The sequence below is a fragment of the Rutilus rutilus genome (genome assembly GCF_951802725.1).
Source record: "Rutilus rutilus genome assembly, chromosome: 17".
NCBI lineage: Eukaryota > Metazoa > Chordata > Actinopteri > Cypriniformes > Leuciscidae > Rutilus > Rutilus rutilus.
The window spans coordinates 28,935,539-28,958,481 of record NC_140230.1 but is presented as its reverse complement, the minus strand read 5'-3'; the positions used below and the strand labels follow the sequence as shown (position 1 = coordinate 28,958,481).

General features: G+C 37.5%; 3 protein-coding genes across 4 annotated transcripts in view; all 3 read right to left on the bottom strand.

The window, feature by feature from the left end:
* Positions 1 to 22,943, bottom strand: part of dek (DEK proto-oncogene) — a 379,089-nt gene that overhangs the window by 233,192 nt on the left and 122,954 nt on the right. The gene's annotated exons all lie outside the window — the stretch shown is intronic.
* Positions 3,696 to 8,450, bottom strand: ccne2 (cyclin E2). 2 transcript variants are annotated; one of them, XM_084384632.1, is made up of 11 exons: positions 8,432 to 8,450; positions 7,455 to 7,495; positions 7,288 to 7,363; positions 7,139 to 7,192; positions 6,408 to 6,556; positions 5,972 to 6,107; positions 5,736 to 5,882; positions 5,399 to 5,629; positions 5,198 to 5,309; positions 4,953 to 5,110; positions 3,696 to 4,869 (listed from the first exon to the last, which is right to left on the bottom strand). In XM_084384632.1, the coding sequence occupies exons 2-11, from the start codon at positions 7,466 to 7,468 to the stop codon at positions 4,765 to 4,767; spliced, it is 1,182 nt and encodes a 393-aa protein (XP_084240758.1). In that variant the 5' UTR covers positions 7,469 to 7,495; positions 8,432 to 8,450; the 3' UTR covers positions 3,696 to 4,764. The 2 variants fall into 2 exon arrangements, with proteins under 2 accessions (XP_084240758.1, XP_084240759.1); XM_084384633.1 differs by having other exon boundaries at positions 7,139 to 7,189; positions 8,432 to 8,441.
* Positions 10,344 to 17,760, bottom strand: tp53inp1 (tumor protein p53 inducible nuclear protein 1). The gene is made up of 4 exons (XM_084435515.1): positions 17,548 to 17,760; positions 15,242 to 15,564; positions 12,626 to 12,977; positions 10,344 to 12,548 (listed from the first exon to the last, which is right to left on the bottom strand). Exons 2-4 carry the CDS (start codon positions 15,363 to 15,365, stop codon positions 12,296 to 12,298), a joined length of 729 nt encoding a protein of 242 aa, XP_084291641.1. The 5' UTR covers positions 15,366 to 15,564; positions 17,548 to 17,760; the 3' UTR covers positions 10,344 to 12,295.

Sequence of the window (22,943 nt, the reverse complement as noted above, 5' to 3'; positions counted from 1 at the left end):
ACCATCGTTCAGGGCCATTGCTTAAGGTTGTGCCTAGGGTGTCTGGACAACCACTGGACTACATAATGTACTCGTCACTGCCCTGAAGCGCGAAAATCAGACTTTTTAATTCCAACCACCTGTTGGGCTCATTGTGTTCTCATTCATCATCGAGCAAGGATACGTGAGTATTACATTTAGCCTATACCAGCTATTAAACACAACCTACAACTTTAATTTCTAATGTGATTAATGTAGCATCGCTTGCACTGTTTAGTTTGTCATTTGATTTTTCCGCTATTTAGTCTCATTCGTTTCTTTGCTCCTCTGGATTTGTGGAGATGTTTCCCCGGTGAGGCGGTGACACCTGCTCGGCTACTGGCCGCCATACAGACCCGGTTTTGTTCATTAAATGTTCTGATCTGCCTTTGCTTTTTATGTTTTATTTATTATACTTAAAATAAATTTGTATATTCGTTTATTTCTTTTTTTTTTTTTTTTAAACAAATGTATGACTTTTGGAAGTGCAATTTGATTAAATGCAGTTTTAATAAAGTTGAATTAACGAAACCTTCTGTCATTTTTACTCTTCAAAGTGTAGGCTACACTTGCAGGTGTTGATAGCCCTATTAAATAAAAATATAGATAAACGATAAAAGTATATAATTATCTAACAAAATGCACCATATCAAATATTGTCAGAACGTCGTCTCTCAGTTGCTGAATGTCGCGCAACAACGTTGCTACAGCCCTGTCACGTCTTACAATTCTACATTGTTACAATGTTGCGAGCACGTAGACAGCGACGTTGCCATAGAAGAAATGCAACGTGCCAGAGACGTTGCCACAACGTAAATGTGTTTGCTGGGAACTGGTGTGGCCAGCAGTTGCTTTAGGTACTAGTGCATCTCCTCCTGGTGGACTGCAGCAGATCTGCAGCTCTTCTGTAAGATGTTACTCCACTGACTTCCACTAAGGCACTTGCAAGTTCTTGGACACGTCTGGGTGGACATGGTTTGGCACTGCAAGGATGATCAGCTGTTCTCCCTGTAGCACTGTCTCAGGTGTCTTACATTACGGACATTGCAGTTCATTGCTCTGGTCCCATCTGCAGTCCTGCAGGACTATGGCATGTTCACACAGGTGATCCGGGATCCTGGGCATCTTTCATCTCGTGTTTTTCAGAGTCAGTGGAAAGGTCTCTTTAATGTCCTGAGTTTTTGGATCTGTGACCTTCTGTGTCTATTGCCTGTACTGTTAGTGTCTTCTTAAGGACTGTTCATTATAGCTGCAATGCAATAATTGTTTATGGTTCAGTGAACTAGTATGAAAGACATCGTTTAAACCCTTTCCAGTATCTGTAAAGCTTATTTGGCGAATAAAGGGATGTTCTTAACTTTTTCCTTTTTGTATATGAATTTTAATAAATGAAAATAAACTTTGAGTCACCATCTTCGTAAAATTCTTCTTGTATATATATATGTGTGTGTATGTGTGTGTATATATATATATATATATATATATATATATATATGTGTGTATATATATATATATATATATATACAGTGCAATGCATAAGTGAATACACCCATGCTAAAGTTGACTAAAAAGAGGAATAAAAAATCATCTTTTGGAAATTGAACTTAATGCCTTAATTTAAAAAATTAGGGAAAATCCAACCTTTAAGGACACCAATTTTCTTTGTGAATGAATAATGTATCGTAAATAAATAAATGTTCTTCCTGAAAATACATGGTATTTTGTGAGTACACCCCTATGTTAAATTCCCATAGAGGCAGGCAGATATTTTTTTTAAGTATTTAAAAAAATAAATAAATTAGGATACTATGCATCCTGATAAAGTTCCCTTGGCCTTTGGAATTAAAATAGCCCCACATCATCACATAGCATTCACCATACCTAGAGATTGGCATGGGGTACTTTCCATAAGATCATCTCTCAATGCAAATCAAACTAGCTTTTAGGCTAACTGAAATAAAACCATGCCAATCTCTAGGTATGGTGAATGCTATGTGATGATGTGGGGCTATTTTAATTCCAAAGGCCAAGGGAACTTTATCAGGATGCATAGTATCCTAAACATTTTTTAAAAAAATACTTAAAAATAAAAATCTGCCTGCCTCTATGGGAATTTAACATAGGGGTGTACTCACTTATGCACCATGTATTTTAAGGAAGAACATTTATTTATTTACGATACATTATTCATTCACAAAGAAAATTGGTGTCCTTAAAGGTTGGATTTTTCCTCATTTTTTAAATTAAGGCATTAAGTTCAATTTCCAAAATATGATTTTTTATTCCTCTTTTTAGTCAACTTTAGCATGGGTGTATTCACTTATGCATTGCACTGTATATATATATATATATATATATATATATATATATATATACATACATACATACATATACATACATATATGTTCATATTTTTTATTTTATTATTTGCTGGCTCCATCTGTCTGAAAGTTCTCCAAGCCATCATAATGCAGTGGTATGTGGGACACGCATCATTAAAAGTAAAAGCATGTGTTTGGAGTGGGTTCTTTGTCTCAGAGGGTCTTGCAGGGGGTTGGGAGTTCAGGGGTACGAAGCTTAATAAGGAGGGGACATTCGTTCCCCAGAACTACACAATAACTCACACAACAGAGGCATTGTAAGGAAAGTCCATGTCTTCATCACCAGCCACATGTCTGGCAAACACCTCTATATAGAGGCCAGCTGACCACTGCCATAACATTTATCAAATGAGTGGAATATGTAACAACATAGCAAGAGACCAATGCCTTATCCAACTTTAACAATAAGAAAAACTCTTAATCCTAGAACTGATCGTCTCCTGCAAACACTCAAACTTGAGCTGCTGTAACAGTTTCCTGTCAAAGACGCTCCACACGTTGTATATCAAAAGGAGTTTGTCTTTATCGTCTTTCCTCTAAAGTTAATCTGGAGGTGAAAACAGCAACAACTCCAGTGGCTTTTTAGGGGACTCAGACGTCACAACAGCACCTCAACGCCCTCATTAGGACAGTTTGCAATTCAAATGTGTTTGCCTTAGTGCTCTTCCTTTGTCACTCCACCAAAAGGTACATCAGCTCCCCCATGATACTCTCATGCTGCAGTGAAGAGGTGACAAAATGGCTTCATGTTAGCCATTGTTTGTGCATTTCTGTGGGTAAAAATTATATTAAATTCTCAATATATGTAAAACTGTTGTGAAACATTTCTCTTAGAATTTAGACACTTAAGGGCCACTTAAAATGTATTAATTCACCGCAATATATAATATCACACCATATGGCAATCATTTAAAAAAGCCATTACAAATTATATTTTCAATTTTTGCATTTATTTTCAGATATATTATCTAATGCAATTGAATGTTTACAGTTAAATGTGGCATAAGCCTAAAATGAATGCTTATATATAGAAGGGCCATGACACCTTTCTGGTATTTTTTGTGTATATAGGCTATATATTTATAGACTGGGATCAGTAAAATAGTCATAATTTCAAATAAATGCTGCTTGTTTGAACTTCCTATTCATCAGAAGAATCCTAAAAACAAAATGAATAATGATTTCCAACTAAATATTAAGCCTATTGTATTAAACTGCTTTCAACAAGAAACATTTCTTGAGCAGCAAATGAGCATATTAAAATGATTTCTGAAGGATCATGTGACACTGAAGACTGGAGTAATGGTTTTTATCATGCTAATTATTTTTATTCACCCACCACTTAGTCTAAGCACAAAGAAGATGGCTCTTTTTCCTTTCATTTTTTTAATAACTTCACATTGTAAATTACAGAAGATTGACATTGTTATTTGTACACATATACATCTTATGTACAATTCATAGTACTTTTTACAGTTCTTATTCCAACACACGTAGCTAAGACCATTGGCTCAAGTCCAGGTCAAATTTAAATCAGGCTATGCTACAAACAAGGCATGTAATTCATAAATAGCAAGCACCTCAAATTATTAAATATGCCTTTGGCATTGAGGAAAGAAAATTTGCAATTCAAATAATACAAATCTACCTATATGAAATAAATACGCAGCTTGCTTAAATTCAGTTTGGTTAAACTCACTTCTGAGGGGTAAAAACAGTCAAGTCTTACAGGAATATCTTCCAATCGCAGGAGAATAAATGCACGGGAATGAGGTTCACAAAAGATGTAAAGATTTAAGAAAATAAACCACTAACCGATTCTGCTCGTCTTACAGGGTTGTCCGGTTTAACAAGCAGACTTAGCACCACTGGGTTGACATTGGACCACATTAATGACAAAACATTTCATAACAAGCGCACACATACACACACACGCAATAAAATTAAATTGTATTTACACAACATAAAAAGGTAACATGTGATCCATGAAGCAGCAGCATTTGTGCACACCTCTGAACTGGCAATGTGGCCAGAAGTTCGTAAGCAGGTTAAGTCTGAGACTGAGATCATTCACTTTTCACTTCTAGCTTCAGAAAATGGATTTTAATCCATTCTTCGATGGAAGGCACTTTTGAGTGCTTCAAATACTGCTTCGGGAAACCAAATTTAGGTTCTCCCTCAATTTCACACATAACGTCTTAAGTTTTGTGAGCTATGGCATCGCAGCCTTTGATTTGTTTCCTATAGACCGCCCAAAAAGTACCACGACTGTGTGTCTCTGGATGCGTTGGTCTAGAAGGTCTCACATCTCTGGGCTGTGATGGCAATAATGAAGACTAGCTACGCCATGTTCTCCTCAAACCCGTCAGACAGCAGGTTTCTCAGTGCTTTTAGGAGGGGTCAATATTCCCGCTACAGCCAACGGAGACATCCGGTCCAAGCTGTCCTGCTGCCGATCATGTGCTCCGCTCTGAAGAGACATACAAGGTTGTGTTAAAGCTTGTTAAACCTTAAATAAACCTGACTGAGGAGACAATGAAAATGAGAACTGACCAGCATGGCCAGATAGTCCACGTGGGTCTGTGTGTTGTGTCGATCTTCTGCCGCCACCTTTTTGAAGTCCTTCAGCTGTGGTCTGGGCCATTCACGTACCGTCCGCACAAATGGGTTCATCCACCGCACACAGCTTGATATGCTGTCCCATGTGAGCCCTGGTGGGAAAGAAAAAGGAAATACTTAGCCCAGATCAGACACAACAACTTCCATCCTTAAAGCACATCCAAGATCAGAAAGCTCACCTGATACTTTATGGACCGTTTCAAAAGACGTAAAGTGACAAAATGCAGCAGCAGCGAGGACTCCATACTGGTAATCCAAAGAATTAATGTCCAAAATGCAAAGATCCAACAACTGCAGAGAGGATTCAAGAGTCAGAAGGGGCGTCAAGATATAACAAAACAACAATATACATACTCACTTCAAAGAAGCTAAAGTCTCACCTGTGCGATTTGGATGTAGGTTTCCTGTGAGAACTGAGGAATGAGGAAACTGGCGTCATCCTTCAAAGAGTCCACTTGAGAGTAGAGCTTCAACCATGAGATGACCGTCTCAGGACAGAGTTCCCAATTTAACGCCTTCAACATGACAAGCTCTTTAGAAAGAATCTCCTCCTCATTACAGGCCCCGTCCGTCACATAAGCAAACTCCTGCAGCTTTGGCGGGTAAATCTCCTGTCAAACAGATATTTATGAGAAAAGTGGCACCGTGGAGTTCTGTGATGTTCTTCGGTTGACTTTATTGACTACAAAATGTATTAACACTGTCAAAACGAAGTACCTCTATCTTTGAGGCTATGAAGAGTGATGTTATGCCGATGAGCTGCAGTTGATCTTTGCCAGTGTCTTTCTGAGTGAGCATGAAGCGATCAAAGATGTCCTGAGCCAAGTAAAACGTCTCTCGGTGCAGAGTATAAACTTCGCTGACCTTCACAGAAAGAATTTAATATCATTTTAAACACATGTAGATGACAAGAACAAAAACAACTTTACAAATGTGGATGAAAACAAACATACCTCTATGAGCCAGTCCAGTAGAATAGACCTCATTTTGGGCTGCAGGGCTGGATGTTGCTGGATGAAGCCCTTGTCATGTACATACTTCAGCTCCTTGTTCAGCATCTTTATCCACACATCATCTGAACTGGCCCAACTGTCAGGACAACAGTAAATGTGTGCCATTAAACCAGAGAGAAAGCATTGAATGATTTTTAACTTAATAAAACGCGTTCTGGATATCACAAATTTATCCTGCTTGTGTATTGCAAAATGCTGGTAATAAATAGCCAAATAGTTTTCACTGATTTTAGATTAGTTTCTCCAAAGGAGAAAAAAAACAGGTAATGTCATCAAGTGTTCGTTTCATTATGCAATATTTGTAAAAAACCAAAACATTGATTATAAGCATTTACTTTCACTTTTCAAAGCATGAGATGCTGTGATCAGGTCCTACCTGAGGCATGGCAGTGGAGAGGGCTTCACAAAGAGGTTCTTGAATGTGAAGCGCTTAAAACCAGAGAGATTACCGGTCTCCTGATGAGTCTCCTTCTGAGGAGTCTCGATTAAGACACTGGGATTATTATCACCTTCAAAACAACGGTTCTAGGAAAAAAACAAAAAAAAAAGTATGTTGTTACTACTTGGGTTATATGAATAAGGCTCAACCAAATACACTTACATAGGGCATGAATAAGAACAGAGTAAGCATAGTGTTTCCATTACTTTTTTTTCTTCATAAAAACACTTATAGTCTGCATTGTATATAGTTTATAATCTGTATTGCTACACAGGGATATCCTTTCAGGTCTCAAATAACAGCATTTCATGTTTCTGAACTTTTATTAATATAGCAGCTTCAAAACTAAGTTAATACTAAAGATAACAAATACTATACTAAACTAAAAAATATTTTTTTTCGCGGGCTGGTGAATAAAGGGAATAAACGCGGGAGGGTCTGGGCGTGACGTCACGGCGCGCTGATTATCCCAGCGAGACCACTACTGCGCATGACTGAACTACTGCATAATAAACTGACTGCTAGTGAAAAACTAACATAGGCTATATGCTAACAAACTAACATTCCTTACACTAAACACAATTAGTTTGGCTCTTTTAACTCTGGATGAATAATACAAATCATGTACAAATATACATTTTTACTTATGATAATACAAATCAGCTCACCTGAATTTCATAATTTTGTTTCTTAGCTGCTGACGGGATTCTTCTATTGCACTGCTGAAAATAAGGTTTTGATATTTAAATATTGGCGTACATTGGAAAGAAGATTATACAATTTTCAGAAACATGTCAAATAAATAGCAATATCTCACCTCGCCTTTTCTTTTCCTCTGCGGTTTGTTCTGTTCTGGTGCGTTTTCATTTCTTTCTTGTAATGTGTGGCGACTACTATTGAAATACAGAAGTAATACAGAAATAAGTATTGTCGTTTATTTAGGGTTAGCGTAAATCAAATATTGATTCGACAAATAGTTCTTACCTGCGTCTTGACATTTTCTAAACAAATGGTGTGCTTTTCTCCTGTGAAGCAGAAACATACAACGTTAAGTCACAATGTAAGTGAATTAACCACAAGTAAAGGAAGAATAACGACGTAACTACATATGTCGTCTATAAAGCACTATTAAAATATCATTAATAAAGCGTTTTAAGAGAAATACTTTCGACAAAAAGGCTTAACAATAACGTTAAGCCATTTGCCTGGAGCCAAGTAAGTTACATACATGACCAGAAATAGTCTATCATACTTCTATAATTCACACGAACTAAAAGCCAAACAGTTAAAAAATCTAAAAGGCATTAAGAGTAAATGCCAAGTCTGCACAAGCAGTAGTATTATGTTTTTACAGAAACCAGAAATACGTGATCCAGTTCTGTAGGTTTATGAAAGGACAGTCCGCGCCAATTTACATGAAGCGGGAGACTACAGCTGCCCCCACAAAAACCCATCTGATAGCTATTAAAAGCGCATTAAACACCAGTTTAACCGAGAATACAGTTCAGGGAACTCCTTAGTATGTAGAAAATCCATACGACTCTTCACAATATCAAGTATTTACTTCATTTAAGAAAGGAGTTTACGAAGACACGTCCACGTACATACGATCTAATCTGGCGCCTAGCAGAGCTGGCTAACTTTCAGCAACATCCCCCCTATGAGCTCGACATTACAGTAAACATTTGGCTATGAGATGGTTCTGAAAATATGAATTGTCCCTTTTTCCTAAATAATAAAGCTAAATACAGCTGCTTTTAAGGGTCCCGCAGGAATCTTCCATCTTCATCTAGTCGTAGATGGATGACTGGTTAAAAGGCTCAAACATCCGTTTTAAACCAACAGTAACATAAAACAACAGCACGGTTCCTGCTAAAACTTGATTGTAACACGATTTTGAAGAGGTAAGATTAAAGTAAGAAATATTATAGGTGAAAGAAGACTAAAGTAAGTGTCCTTACCGCAGAGTTCAATGCGAATGAATGAATGAATGGCGCCAAGCATTATATAGTCAAGCGGTTCGCGGCTACTGCGCATGCGTGGCGCTCTTTTCAGCTTTTAAAAACAACCCAAAAAACTATATATAACATTGTGTTTTCGAGCTAAAAATGATCAGTTAGCCTGATGTGTATAGTTAAAAAAAATCCGCATTGATTTAGAAATGATTATGTTGATCGTTTTTGAGAAACCTACGGGAATGTTTGTGGTTTGTAGACTTGCTTATGGCCGCGCCGACCTTTGGTTTAAATATGTAAAAAACGCGCTTTCCTGCTTTCCCGGTTAAACGAATCCGGGGCCCGAGGACCTAATGCATCATATGCGAGTGGGTCTGTATGTTAAACATTGCATTTATGTGAAATTATGAGAGTTTTTTTAGTCGAAGGAGACGCTTCCTAGTTTGACAGCTGCTCGTGGGCGGGGATTTGATTCGGTCTGACCAATCATCGTTATTCCACGAGAAACAACGTGCTCTTGTAAACAAACCAGAGCAGCCCTTCTGACAGGCAATGACAAGCGTGTTGAAATTTATTTTTAGCATCAATCCTATCGTAATATTACTTGCATTTCACAATCATAGGTGTAAATGTATCAACTAGAAGGTTTTTTTTTTTTTTCTGTTGTTTTCAAAGAAATGTTAATTCTGTCACGATATACCATTTTTTTCTGACAAGGCGTTTCTATGTCTCTTACTCCCTGGTTACTTTGTTATTTTGATCCAACCATAAAATTACATGAACACACTATTATACATACTGTTTCCGGCGAGAGAAACACAAAATGAAACACTCAGAAAAGACAGCTCTGTTCATATAAAATCAACGCGACCGCTTTCGTACTTAAACACGTGAACAAGTAATACTGCATTTCATCAACCTTTCGAGAGAGCAAAACCCCAAAAATATTTTTTTTGAAGCGAAATCGGCGCGAATTCTTCAACAGTAATCCCGCTCAACCTTTTGTGTATGTTAAAATACGTCACATCCGGGGTGAAGAAAAGTGCAGTCTACGTGTAATATAAAAATGAATAACTTCTTCGTGTACTTCATGAATGTCTCCCAAATGCAAAGATCCACGATATTCTATGTTTCATGAACATTTTCAAAACTATAAATTCTGTCTGGTGGATTCACTTGAGAGGACTTTCCAGACAATTCAGCCAGTACAAAAAGCTAACCTACCTAACTACGTTACCACTGGCACAAATCAACTTTCTTATAAAGAATTTATTTTAATAGGCATTCTAATTTTGTGAGTGCATTAATTGTTTCCCTGGCCAAATAAAAATAATTATTAATTGAAATACATTGTTAATTTAAAAAATATTGGCATCATTAACACTAAAGCAGCCACAATTAATCCACAAGAGTCAAGACATAAAAAATAAATATGGTAGATTTTCAGATCTTAATCAGTTAGCAAAAACCTCCACATTAGCTTCAACATTATGAATACAGATTCCTGTACAAGCTACAAGTCACTTGGCACTAGAGGAAACTCACTACACTTCCATTTTACCCTAGCATTTTAAATATATATTTACTGGGATGCATGTAACCATCCAGTAAAAGAATGAGGAGGGCACGATTAAGTGGGTACAGTTAGAAATCTGCATTATTAAGGTTAATGCCCACACTGGTACAATGAATAATAAGCTTGCACTAATCATGGCTTGGGATTCTTGAGAGATTAGTTGGGTCGAGTTACAGCTTGGTATGGGTTCTTGAAACGCTCCCGAGTGGAAAGCTTTCATTAAAAGTTGGTGAGGTGGTTACAGTATAACTTGCACATATGATGCCAGAACATGCAAGTCTAGTCTATAAGGCCGGCATCATACATACATATTTTACTAATAGAAAAGGAAGAAAACGTTAGTTTGTATTAAAACATTTATTGAGAAGAGAGTATACATAATGACAAATAGGTTTCAAGACATATGAAATGAACAATTTATTTGCAAATTATACTACCCATACAAAACAGTTTGTGTATGACATGTATCCAAAACATTTCAGTTCAAGAAAAAGATAAATAAACAATGCTAAAACCCTACACTTTTGGCAAAGTGCTGTATTATTCCAGTAAACTAAAAATCAACCAAAGCATAGTCTAAAATTTAGCAATGCCACAGAAAATATTCTTCACACATTGAACACAGAAAACATTTGCTACATTTCGTGTAAAAAGTTGACAGAGCAAGTGGCTCACAGAGACAAGGTAATCCTCTGTGCGTAGTAAAATTACATTTGTTTGTGTCCCTTTGGACAAATTTCAAGTTCTTCACGGATGCATTGTCATACTGTTCAACTGGAAGGCACATGATCCCCAAATGCATTTCAAGGCAAAATGAAATCCCTGTTGTGAATATCAAAAACTGACATAGGGAAAGAGGGCCTCTCCAGTATTACTCGAGGAATATGAAGAGAACCTTCCGTCCCTTCCATTCCCTTCGTCCACAGAAAGAAATGTCAGAAAATGCAACATACTGCTCAACGCAGACTGCAAGCAAGCAAAAGAAAAGAAGAGAAGCTGTAGTTGGTTTCCTTGAGTTGCTCATGCATATGAAATGCATTCGGCTGAATGTCAGAGTTAATGAATTCAGTTTAATTCATTTAGGTGAGACATTTACCTTGGCAGAGTGACGGGAAATTTACAACACCAGGTCTCGAGCGATAAAGGAATAAGGAGTAAGTTCATTGCTACTTTAAATATTTTTATATACAACGTGTAACTAAATAAAACATGAAAGAGGCATATTACACAAAAAGTCACTACATTGATAAAAATCTAAATGCTAACAGTTTCACTCCGTCGTCTACGTTTTTAACAGTCAATTAAGAGAAAGAGTTTGTTTCACAGTCCTCGGAGAAGCAAGCGTTTTTGCTTTCATTCAAAGTGTGAGATGCACGTTATGTTAAAGATTTACATCAATTACAAATATTTCCACATGGTAACATAGACATTTACAAAGTTAGAGGTTTTCTAGTATGTACAGAGACAGTTTACCATCTGCAAGTAATCTGCATTCTTAGCAAAGAGCAAAGGTGAACAGTGATGACCCTGAGACATGTACTGCAGATATAGAGCAAACATGAAAAATAACATTTCAACACTTGATGTGTTTTTTTGTTGTTGTTGGTTTTCCCACCTGTTGGAAAATTAGCACTACACAGTCATACATCAAATCAATCACTAAAAATAGGAAAAACTGCTTACATACATATCTATGCCGATAACACACACTCTTAACAACTTCATACTGATATGTAATATATTCAATATTTTTTTCTTTTGAAAATATTTTGGAAGTTTTTTTTAAATATATTTTATATATTTTGAAATCTACTATGGAAACAAGGCTTTTAGTGATAATAAACCCAGTATACTTTACAATTTTTTTTTAAAGAGGAAAAAAAACAAAGAGGAAGAAAGCACTGATCTACAGAGTCACAGGCAGGTTCCTTCCTAACCATAAAAGTGCTGCTGATGATTTCATCACTGATGTGATTGAAATTGGTATGGCTTCAAAAAAGCAAAGAAAGCGTCAAGCTGCCTACACGTGCTCGAAACAGAGCACTTACAACATCATGCTCACTATAACAAAACACTTGGTTATTCAACCTTCATGACATATAACATAAGACCGAACATAACAGATGGAGCTTATATATGATGTGATGCAGACACATTCAGGTAGAGCGGAACCTGCCGTGAAGTAAAGTGACCTATGGCATTGATTCTAAAGGACTCCGTTCCTTCTGGCGAATTCTCCCAGTGAGGAGAGGGTGGCGTGCGGGGGAGGACGGGGGAGTGCAGTGGGGACCGTCTCAGTAGTTGTATTGCCTCTGTCCTGGCTGGTGAACGTAGCCTCCGGTGGCTTTGGCCTGTCTGGTTCCACCTTCGCGCAGCAGGTTGAGGCGGCGAAGGGCGTTGCGGGACAGCTGCTGGCGCTCCACATTGTCACGGATGCGCTGAGCCAGACGGACGTTCTTGGTCTGCTTCAGAAACCCTGCGTGAGCGGCGACCAGAGCGGCTGCGTAGCAGCCAGAAGGATGATTCGGCCGACGCTGAACTTCAGATCTACAGAGCCAAACAGAATCTGTCAGATTCTAATATAATATTATATAACAATAGAAAACTCTGAATCTGCCCTTTACCTTAAAATCGATGGCTCACGGGTGACGTCCTTGGCAGGTCGTTGACGAGGGCTGTGAACGGCGTACACGGACATGCTGGGGTGCTCGATCAGCAGGTTCTCCAGAGGACTGGTCTCTAGCAGGACCGGAGCTCTGCCTCCGGCCATGAAACATGGCGGAGGGGTGATGAACCAGCTCTCTTCCAGCCCACATGTCGCCTCCAGACGCATAAAGTTGCCGTCCTCTGCGTCGGTGTCTGTCGCCGAATCCAGAGAGGAGCAGGAGGAGCAGCGCACAGGAGAGTCCAGGGGAGCGACATTATCAGAGCACACATCCACCAGATCATCTCCACACACACCTGAGCAGGCTTTCGCTACAGAGAGGATGTACAGAGAGGATGTTACTACAGTGAAATTACTATTTGAATAAAATTTCAGTGTTTAACTCCATTCGCACTGTTCACAACATTAAAGTTGTGATCATCTTTTCTTTCCTATTGTGTAGTATATCTGAGCTTCTCGAATTAGAAAAATGTAGGGCAGGAATTGATTTTGTCCATTGGCAATTAATTGGAGTATTGGATCATTGTAATTTTAAAAAACGAATAATGTACATGGGTAAATTATTTATAACGAACACTGCAATATTCCATGAAATTTTAATGAAACCTTGAATCACTTGGCTTGTTGAGGAGAGGTGTGCTATTAATTTTTGAAGCAATTGAAGGAGTACTATATATATATATATATATATATATATATATATATATATGTTTAAGGTCATATGTAGGGAGGAGAATATCGCACAAAATGACTTGGGACAGTAAAAGACTGCCTAGAATGACCTAGCAAGCACCTATCACCATCTTAACAACCATACAGCACTGACTAAGAATAGCTGTCTGTCAGTGGGTTTTCTTCAGAAAAAAGGTTCACAACATTTTTTTTATATATCAAACTTGTGAAGTAAATAAAATGGAACCAAAATTCAGCACTGGATTATATCGAAAACATCATGTCACTGGCTCTATGGAAAACAAGTCATGTGTATAGACAGAAACGAAGAGAGTCAATATTTTTGCCCACACTTCATTTCTATTTGTACTCTTTGTGGCTCCTGGCAGGTAACCAAAACTGGTATAAACAGCTGGCTTTTGGTCTTTGAAGCATTACACTTCCAGTGGCCTCTAGATGGCAGTGTGATTGAACAATCCTTCACTCCAGTACTTGGACTGACTAAACAAACAGAGCAGAAACTTGACAGCAATCACATGCAGTTCATGTGACAGATTTGAAAAACAGTGATGACAATTCATATATTTGCACTAAATGTAACAAGACTAGTCACTAGAAAGTCCCACACCCATAGCACTGATGTTATAGTACACACAGAACTTCCCTTGCATAGAGCCACACCTTGTTTATCTGTAGACTTGCAGCATCCTGCCAGATGACATCGAACATTTTCTCAAATCAGCTGGTTAGAAAGCTCTTAACCTTCTTATGGCCCTCTTCAATGTCCCTGAGAAGCCAGTTAACCCTCAATCCCCTCACCATGATGGAAAAATTCTCACATAAAGATATCTCCATCAAGCTTTATGGATATGAAATGAGAGCAATGTTTTAAATCTCCAGTCCCCTCCTGTCTAACTCAGCCTTCAGGCAACGATTGATGTTTGTAATAATTCCGTGTTCAAGGCCTACTCTCGTTATGAGCATAAACGGTAACTTAATCGGTCCTATTTTTACCGCAGACCCCATCTAGACACTTTTGTCTGACAAGCTTGTTGCCCATAAACATGTCTGTCTCCTCCTGTCCTAACAGAGGTAAACTGGGCCAACCAGATTGCCTTCCACCTAAAATATTCACACACACACACACACAATATGAGAAGGCCTGTATTTGGGCAGCTTATGAGAGGCATCATGTTAATGAGGGCATTGCGTCTGTGCCAGGTTTTACAGAATCTGTAACATGGCTCCAGCTGACCATGTCATCAGTATCAACTGAGGTGAGGTAGGGTCATATCATGCATAAGAGAACGTTTGCATGCCATATCTGCACTGATTTCCAGGGGAAATAGGCAGGATTCTGTTTAAAATTCAATACAAATTGCAGTTTGCAATCCCGTTTTATTTCAGAGTAAAACGGGATATTCTATGAGAAAAATGTAGAGCGAGACTTGACTCTATAAGTTGGAAATTTGGGGACTTTGTTCTATGCATTGGTTGTTGATTCGATTTTGAGATGTGGGCATTCCACTAAAAATTAATCATTTACAATAAGATCTATAACATGCATTTTCATTTCATGCCAACTTTAACATTATCCCATGGAAAGTTCGGCTCAGTTAGCGTAAAAAGAAAGAAAGCAAGTACATTTTGTTTTATTTGGAATACCATGATAAATAAAGGTGTGATGAATGATTGATGAATCATTCATGATACGGTAATGAACGTGCATTAAAAAAGTAAAAGGTTTTCATTTTATTTTCATGTTGACTTTGAATGTGTTAAACGAAACTGAGACTTCTTGATGCAAACTAAGCCTGTTCCTAGCTGCATTTAAAAAGAACACAATGTCCATTTTTCACTTTGCTGATCAAAAACAAGATAAGATGCAAGAAAGATCTCTCACCTAGATAATCGACCAGAATCCACTCATCGTCCTCCTCCTTCTCGTTGAAGTCTGGATCCACAGGACATCCACTGTCCTCCTCCAGGGAGTCTCCAAACAAGATGCTGGTGAACCTCTGAAACATGTTTTTGTCCCGGGCAGAGGCGTGAGGCTGGACAGTCCTGCTGGGAGTGGGCGAGGGCCGAGCTCTTTGGTCATCAGCTGCGGGAGCCGCTCACTGAGATCTTAATAAAGGTGCTGAAGTGCATTAGTTACTCCTTCTCAGCTGAGGAACACCTGATGAAGTTCAGCCATTGCTTTTGTTGATTGTGCAAAAACAGGCCCTGGAGGACAAGCGAGAAGACAACATTGTTGTTAATGACAGTGTAGACGCAAACAACACAAACTGACCAGCCTTCAAGTACACAACATTTCCTGGTGATGAGCAGGTCATGTTCTGTTGCGATTAGCAATAAATGACAGGTTCATGCTTATAAAAGACAGACGGATATTCCTGAGAACTGATCAGCCAAAACAAAGCAGTCTAAAGTGTCTCTGCTGTCACAGATACTGCCTGTCCTCTTCATGTGAAGCTGATGCCTATGAAAACTGATCTTTGCACAGTTACACCCAGCCTCGTTCAGGACTCGTTCTGTTGTTTTGCTTGCGACAACAAAGAGAGACATCTGTGAAGTGAAGGACTACAAACTGTTCTTCACCCCACAGCATTATTGAAACAAGACAACCAATTCATACTCCCTCCCCACCTGCTCATATAGTCATGGCAGCGGTCTTTGTTTGTGTGATTAGGGGGGTGGGGGCTATTATGGGGTCACAAACATATAATAAGCACCCTTCAGAACCCCAAAAAGAGGATTATAGACTGACAAGCAGCGATAAGCAGTACCGGGATGGCTTTGTCTCAGCAGCCTAGAGGAAAACTATATGGCTCAGAGCCAGAGGTCAGATTGAATTGTATAAAAATAACCCATTTTTTAACTTGGGTTTTTATTCCCAATATTTAGGAGATCATTCTATATATCTAATATATCTATATATTCCTCAAAGCTAAGAGACTCGAGCAAAAGTTTAATCTAGTCATCCATTTAAAGGTGATGTACAGACTATAATAAAATACATCAAATCTGCCCTAATGTGTACAGATAATGCAGCCCACTACAGGGCTGAAAAGAAATGAAAAGAAAGTCATTTGTAAGGCTATTGATTCTACATGTCAAACGAGCAATAAAACAAAAACCAGGGGGGGGATATGCAAAGTGCAGTAATATAGTGCACATTAATCTGATTATGCCCATGACATGACAATGGCCCCATTTAGGCTGAAAATAATGCAATTAAAGCAGAATATAGGCAACTGGAACTGCACTCTAAGACTATAAGACTGGCCTCCCACCCTGGCCAAGATGGTCCTCAACTGGTTTCCCCACCAGACCTGGTGAAAAGTGCCCAAAACCCTTCTAAAACAAGTCAAAACCAGCAAACCATCTTAGACTGGTTTAAGCATTTTTTTTTTTTACAGCAGCTTGAACATACAATTACATAACACTATGTAGAGTAGAACACTGCTCATATTTCAAAATTCATTCACAGCTTTGTTCAAACTACTGGTCGACATTGGCAAAACATAAATAAATATATAGATAAATGAAAATAAAATCGTAGAACAACATTTAATGTCGAAGTAAAGAAAAACAGCGTCAAAGTTAACATATATGGAGAGCAGGAAAACAAAATACCTCATACATATACATAAGATAACACTCATAAACAACTAAACCCCTTAGCTGATAGACTATTAATCTGTTAACAACGCAAACATGCATTGGGTAAGCAATTAGCACTGGGACATAGAAATTTCAAAGATGCTGACATACACGAAAGCTGCATTTGCTTGTCATATTCTGATGTTTTATTGACCCAAACACACAGAGACTGGCCGGGGGAGGGATGAGTGTAACCCTACACCGACCGACTGGGCGGAACGAGAACCCAAACGCTTCAACTGGCTCTGCTGAACAAAGCTTAATCCGTAAAATCCAAACATGCTCACATTGCAGAAACAACAGACACAAACAATGAACATTTCAGATGGCCTGCAGGCCTTGACAGGTTGTGCAGAGCGTCGATATATTTAAATGCAATTTTGTTACTTTTTTTTTTTTTTTTTTTACATTTACATTTCTTTTTACAACCTCTATTGATCCAAATTGATGAAAAATTCGTAGTATTCTTTAAGTCCGGAACTTTTCTTTAACGAATTAAACCAGAATGTCTGTCGATCAACAAACAAAGAGGTTTTAACTCACCTGCGGCAAAAAGTAATGTAAACAGGAAGAGGGTTGACTTCAAGAACAAAAACAGATGAGGTAGAATATTTGTCGTGCGATATATAAAAATATATAAATACAATTCTTCCTGGAAGAAATTAAAAGTTTCTGGACCCTTTAGTTCGGAGTTTCGCAGTCGGTTCTTTTTCTTTTCTCCTCCGAGGTCTCAACTGCTCCCTTTGTTATTGTTGTGGAAAATTAACAGCTGATCGGTCGTTACGTCACTGAGGACGGCCCACAGGCGGGGCTTGTCGGAACCCTCTCAGCCAATGAAATTGCGCCCCTGACTATGACTGACTGTCACCAACGCACGTGACCCATCCCCAGAAAGGCAAGACCAGGCAGAGCACTCCATGTTAAGGAGTGTCACCCACTAATTGTTGGGTTGTACAAAGTTTTTGAAAATATGCTTTAAATTTGTTTTTATTATTATACTTTTGAATGGTTCTTAACTTTTAAACCATTTTTGACTGGCCATGATTATGTAAATAATAAACAATAATCTTGTCACATAGCATAACTGAAATGATTGGATTCTTTTCACTGAAGTTCATGTTTAACCAGAGTGTGTTCAACTATGTTAATTTTGTACCTTTCTCAATTTTCATCCAACTAAACAAACTGCAAAGAGAGCAGCAAAGTATAATGTACAGTCAGTCAGTCATGAACCATTAAAATGCATTTTTTTTACTTACCACATAAATAAATGGATGTAAAATATAGACTTGATTTTCATTAGAATAGAACAGCTTCATCATATAGAAATATCTGAATGCCACAATTGACTAATCGGAATCAAGTATTCCAGAGAGCTTTCAATAATTAAAAAGCTTAAGCAAAACTGTCATTTTGGGGTACATTGTAAATGACATGGTCTTTTTTTGCCCCTTAAGTTAAGTAAAATGTGTAAAACAAAACTTTGAAATCCTTCCTTTTGAAGATGTAGGTCACCAGTGAGAGGCCCATTCAGCAAGTTTAAACAAAAGGACTTACACTCTGGTGAGTCATCAGGTCTAATAAAGCAATCTAAGCATGTTATTGCATCATTCATATATCCATTATATTTACAGATAGCTACACTAATCTATATAGCTAATATATGCATTAAACACATTTATGATTATGTATATACCACATCATAGAGAGATATATTTATCAGTGTGACTCAGAATAATCTTTGTACCGTTTGTCCTGTCTTCCCTCGAAATGTGATGGATGACGTTTTCATCAGGATGGAAAAAATGTAACTTTCTTTCCTGGTTTGGATATTGTCTCGGACAAAGCTTTGTCTCCTTTCCTCTCAAATCAGTCCACTTCCACTCTTTCAGACATCAACACTGGTCCTGGCTGTCTGAATACAAGAGGGACAATCTTTCTGCCGGATAAATATTTTCTATCCATCCATTTTCCCACTGTAGGATGACGTGAGAGTGAATCAATGTTCTCATGTGCTGTCATCATGTTTTTCCCTCTATTTCCTTTATTTACACTCCAAAACAAGGCCATACCTGCTCCACTCTGGGTTAAACCATAAAGATAAGCCACAACCCACCCTGACCTTGTCTTTAAAAGTGAGAACACTCATTTAACTAACTTATTAAAACATTTGTTGACTATTTGGAAAACTATCTGGATAAATGTGTGCTATTTATATCTTTGAGTTTTTTTAATTATTATTATTTTTTACAAAAGCTAAAAAATCTAATTTAAATATTATAAAATATTATTATTTGATAATAAATAATTTAACACCTATGTGGTGATTGGGCCAGAGAGGTTTTTCTTTTTCTCGAAAATATTAGTTAATGTTATCGCATTGGACTAAAATGTACTGACTTTGCTCACACAGGGTATAACTATTTATACACTTTCCAATTTTTTGGGGATAATTTTTTCAACCTTTGTTCCCAGTCAAAAATGACCAGCCTACAAAAAATGTATTATACATCTCTTGTTATGCTATATTATCACCAAATATTGGATTCAATCTTTTTGTCAACTTGTTTTCTTTCAATTAGGACAGGTTTTGTATTTATTTTTGGAACTCATTGATCGTAGGCCTCGTTGATCTGAGCATAACAAGAGATTTATAAGCTATTTTTTTATTTTTTTTGGCATAGGCCAGTCATCTTTGACTGGGAACACCACCAGTGTGACTTTGATCCATTTTGTACAAAATAAAAGACCTATGAGACCTACAATCAATCCGTTTAAAAAATAAATACAAAACCCGTCCTAACTGAAAGAAAACAAGTTGACAAAAATATTGAAACCAATATTTGGTGATAATATAGCATAACGAACGATTTACGAGCAATTTTTTAAAAGGCCGGTAATTTTTGACCGGGAACACGGTTTTAGTACATACAGGGTTTTCAACCCTGTGTAAAGTGTAAAGTGTAAAAAAACAAAAACAAACCAAGATCATAAAATTTAAGTTGTCTTAACTGATTCTTATCAAACCCTGCTAAACCAGAACATATTGTTCATGATGATTCCACAGCATTTCTTGATATAAACAACATCATCTACTCTAGCGTATGCTGTTCAGAAGTCCATTTGACACTCTGATGTAATTCTGTTAATGTTTAGGGCATGTACCAAACTTGTTGTGCAATAATAACCTTAGTCATGTTAGACATATTTGGTTTGAAGTCAATAAAAATACAACTGTGAGCGATAGAATGGATAAAAGTTGTGGTCCTTATATATATATTCTCAGTGGTAACCTTTTAGGTGTCTTAATTTGATGTTATACAAGTGTTGATAGATGACTGAACTAATATATGTCACAGAATCCTTGTTACATTCTCAGAGCCTCTTTTTCTGATGTAAATAAAAGGCAAAAGGGGAGCTTAATCACAGAAAGCACTAAGTAGACAGACATGCTCTCTGAAAGAATTAACTGGTTTACTTCATGTTACTTAAGGTTAATCAAAGCAGACTGAATTTTTTATTTATTTATTGTAAACACATCCAAATGTCAAGCTTCTGACCCCATTGGAGTAAACCCCATAAGAGTTAACTTGCAAGCAAACCTGTCTGATACTATATGTACAACTGTCATCACATTACAATCCTCATTAATATCTAATATAAATCAATGAAAATGAAAAGCCATTCCACATGCAGACTGAAACTCAGCATTTAAAGTGCCTAAGGTCCATATTTGACTGTTTGAGTGGAGGGAGATCATGAGAACAGATGATGATGATGCAAAGAAGCTTACAGTGTGACATCTGGGTAGAGGATTGCATAATGTAAAGAGGACAGACAGGTGGGAGGCACAAGCATGAGTAAGTCAGTGAGCCGCCAGCCGTGACATCCTGTCAGTCAGAACCTGTTGGTTTTGAGGTTGTGCAAGACTATCTGTTATTTTGAAGACTGCATTAAAGTCACTGGGAAACGGAAGTTGCGAGTGCGACCGACTTTACTTCAGTATTGTGACGTATTTTCCCAGAGTAAAACTGAATATTGAATGAGAAAAATAGAGGGCGTGGCTTCTAGAAAAGTCCTTTCAGCTCGCTGTCAGAGCTCGCAGGAGACTGACAGCTGGAGGGAATGTTCTACCCAATAAGCCTTCAAACTCTCGTCATCAGAGAGGGAAAGCCATTCCAGAGGGGAAGTACATTGAATGAATGAGTGAGTGAGTGAGTGAGCGAGTAAATAAATAATGCATTAATGTAGCGCTTTACTATGTACTACTGTGCACCCAAAGCGCTTTACAATCATATCAGGGGGGGCTCCTTAAACGATTACAAAGACAATATTTTTTTGTGAATCAACTTGCACCGATGAATTGTTCACCAAATGTGCACTAACAAAAGTACATTTTGATTTCATGCTGACTTAAGGCCTGTTAAGAAACTGCAGTTAAAATGTAGTAGGAATCCTGTGCCTCTGCATACCAAACACCTTAAAGCATGTAGTAAAAAATGTGATGGCATGATGTGTCAAGTTGAGACCTGAAAAGCCCTGAACAACATAATCATTAAACACGAACATAATGTATCATTACACCTCCTTTACACTGGTATGCTAGGTGTACAGTATTATTCTTATACATTTGTTATGATAGTGTTTTCTTTAGGGCTTGAGGAAAAATACCATTTAAAACTGTTTAGATGAAGAAAATGCAGTGTAAGCGGTTGATTAATTTGACACCATCTTTAGCCTTGCCAGATGCAAAATATGACAAGCATATGGGTTTTGAGTCATGTAGCAAAAAAAATAAAAAATGAGTCGGACAATCATGAAAAACAATGACAATCAATATAATCATGTTAGTGGTAATGTACACATTTTAATGGAAATGTAACACAAATGGCTTTTATTATTAAATTTGTTAGTTACAGGTGATCTTATTTTGGACCAATGGACTAGGTGTTATTTTATTCACAAATTGTTTTTTGTGTTAGAACAAATTTTGCCCGCATATTCCCCAGGAGGTTTGGGGAATATCAAGTGGCAAACAATGCTAATTGGAATGACAGACAGTTAAATATTACTGACAAACTAGCACAGATAATTTCTGAATAAAAGGCTCTTCATGAACTATCATATCAGTGGTAGGGCATACTGTTCTGTGTAACACACCTGTGAAACACCTTTTCCGTTGAAAACACCCAAAGATAAACCGGCTTTTAACTTTTCTCTGGAAGAACACACCTTTCATTTGCAGCAATGTGTCCCTTATTGACAATACAAATCCATTATCTATTCTATCTGAAAACTTATAAAACAGCAGTGCATTCGATTATCAGCCTGAACAGTATAAAACAGTAGTAACAATCTTTATATAAGCTGAAATAGTCAATTAAAGCCAAATTTTATCAACTGATCCGGTGCAAGGAAGATACAAATGGCGACTGTTTTGTCAGGGCGCTCAGGAGAAAACAAGTCTTTTTGTGCGCAAACACATACAAAATATAAAAATAATGACCATTTTGTATAGAAAAATCTCATAGTTCACATTATTTTGGAACCATTTTGTTTTTTACGTTCATTTGAATTTGAAAGGTTAAAAATGAACCCAGGAGAATGAACAGGGGTACAAGTAATCATCCTGGCCTTTATTTATGAGGACAAGAGGGATGTTGCCTGCTAAACAGGTCAGGCACATATAGGTAAGGCTTTAACTAATCTCAATGTCAAACCAATCTGACAGCAACCAGATGATCTGATAAGGTTGAATAAATCAAATCCATGATCGCTACATCAAATTCATGAAAAACATAGTACCATTATTTATAATGCATGTTCTTTTGATTGCAATTTCTGTTGTTTAACAAAAGGACACACAACATAACAAAATCAGCCACTTAAAACCACCATTTAAAAAAAAAAAAAAGCATCATGACCGAACCGGCGGGGAC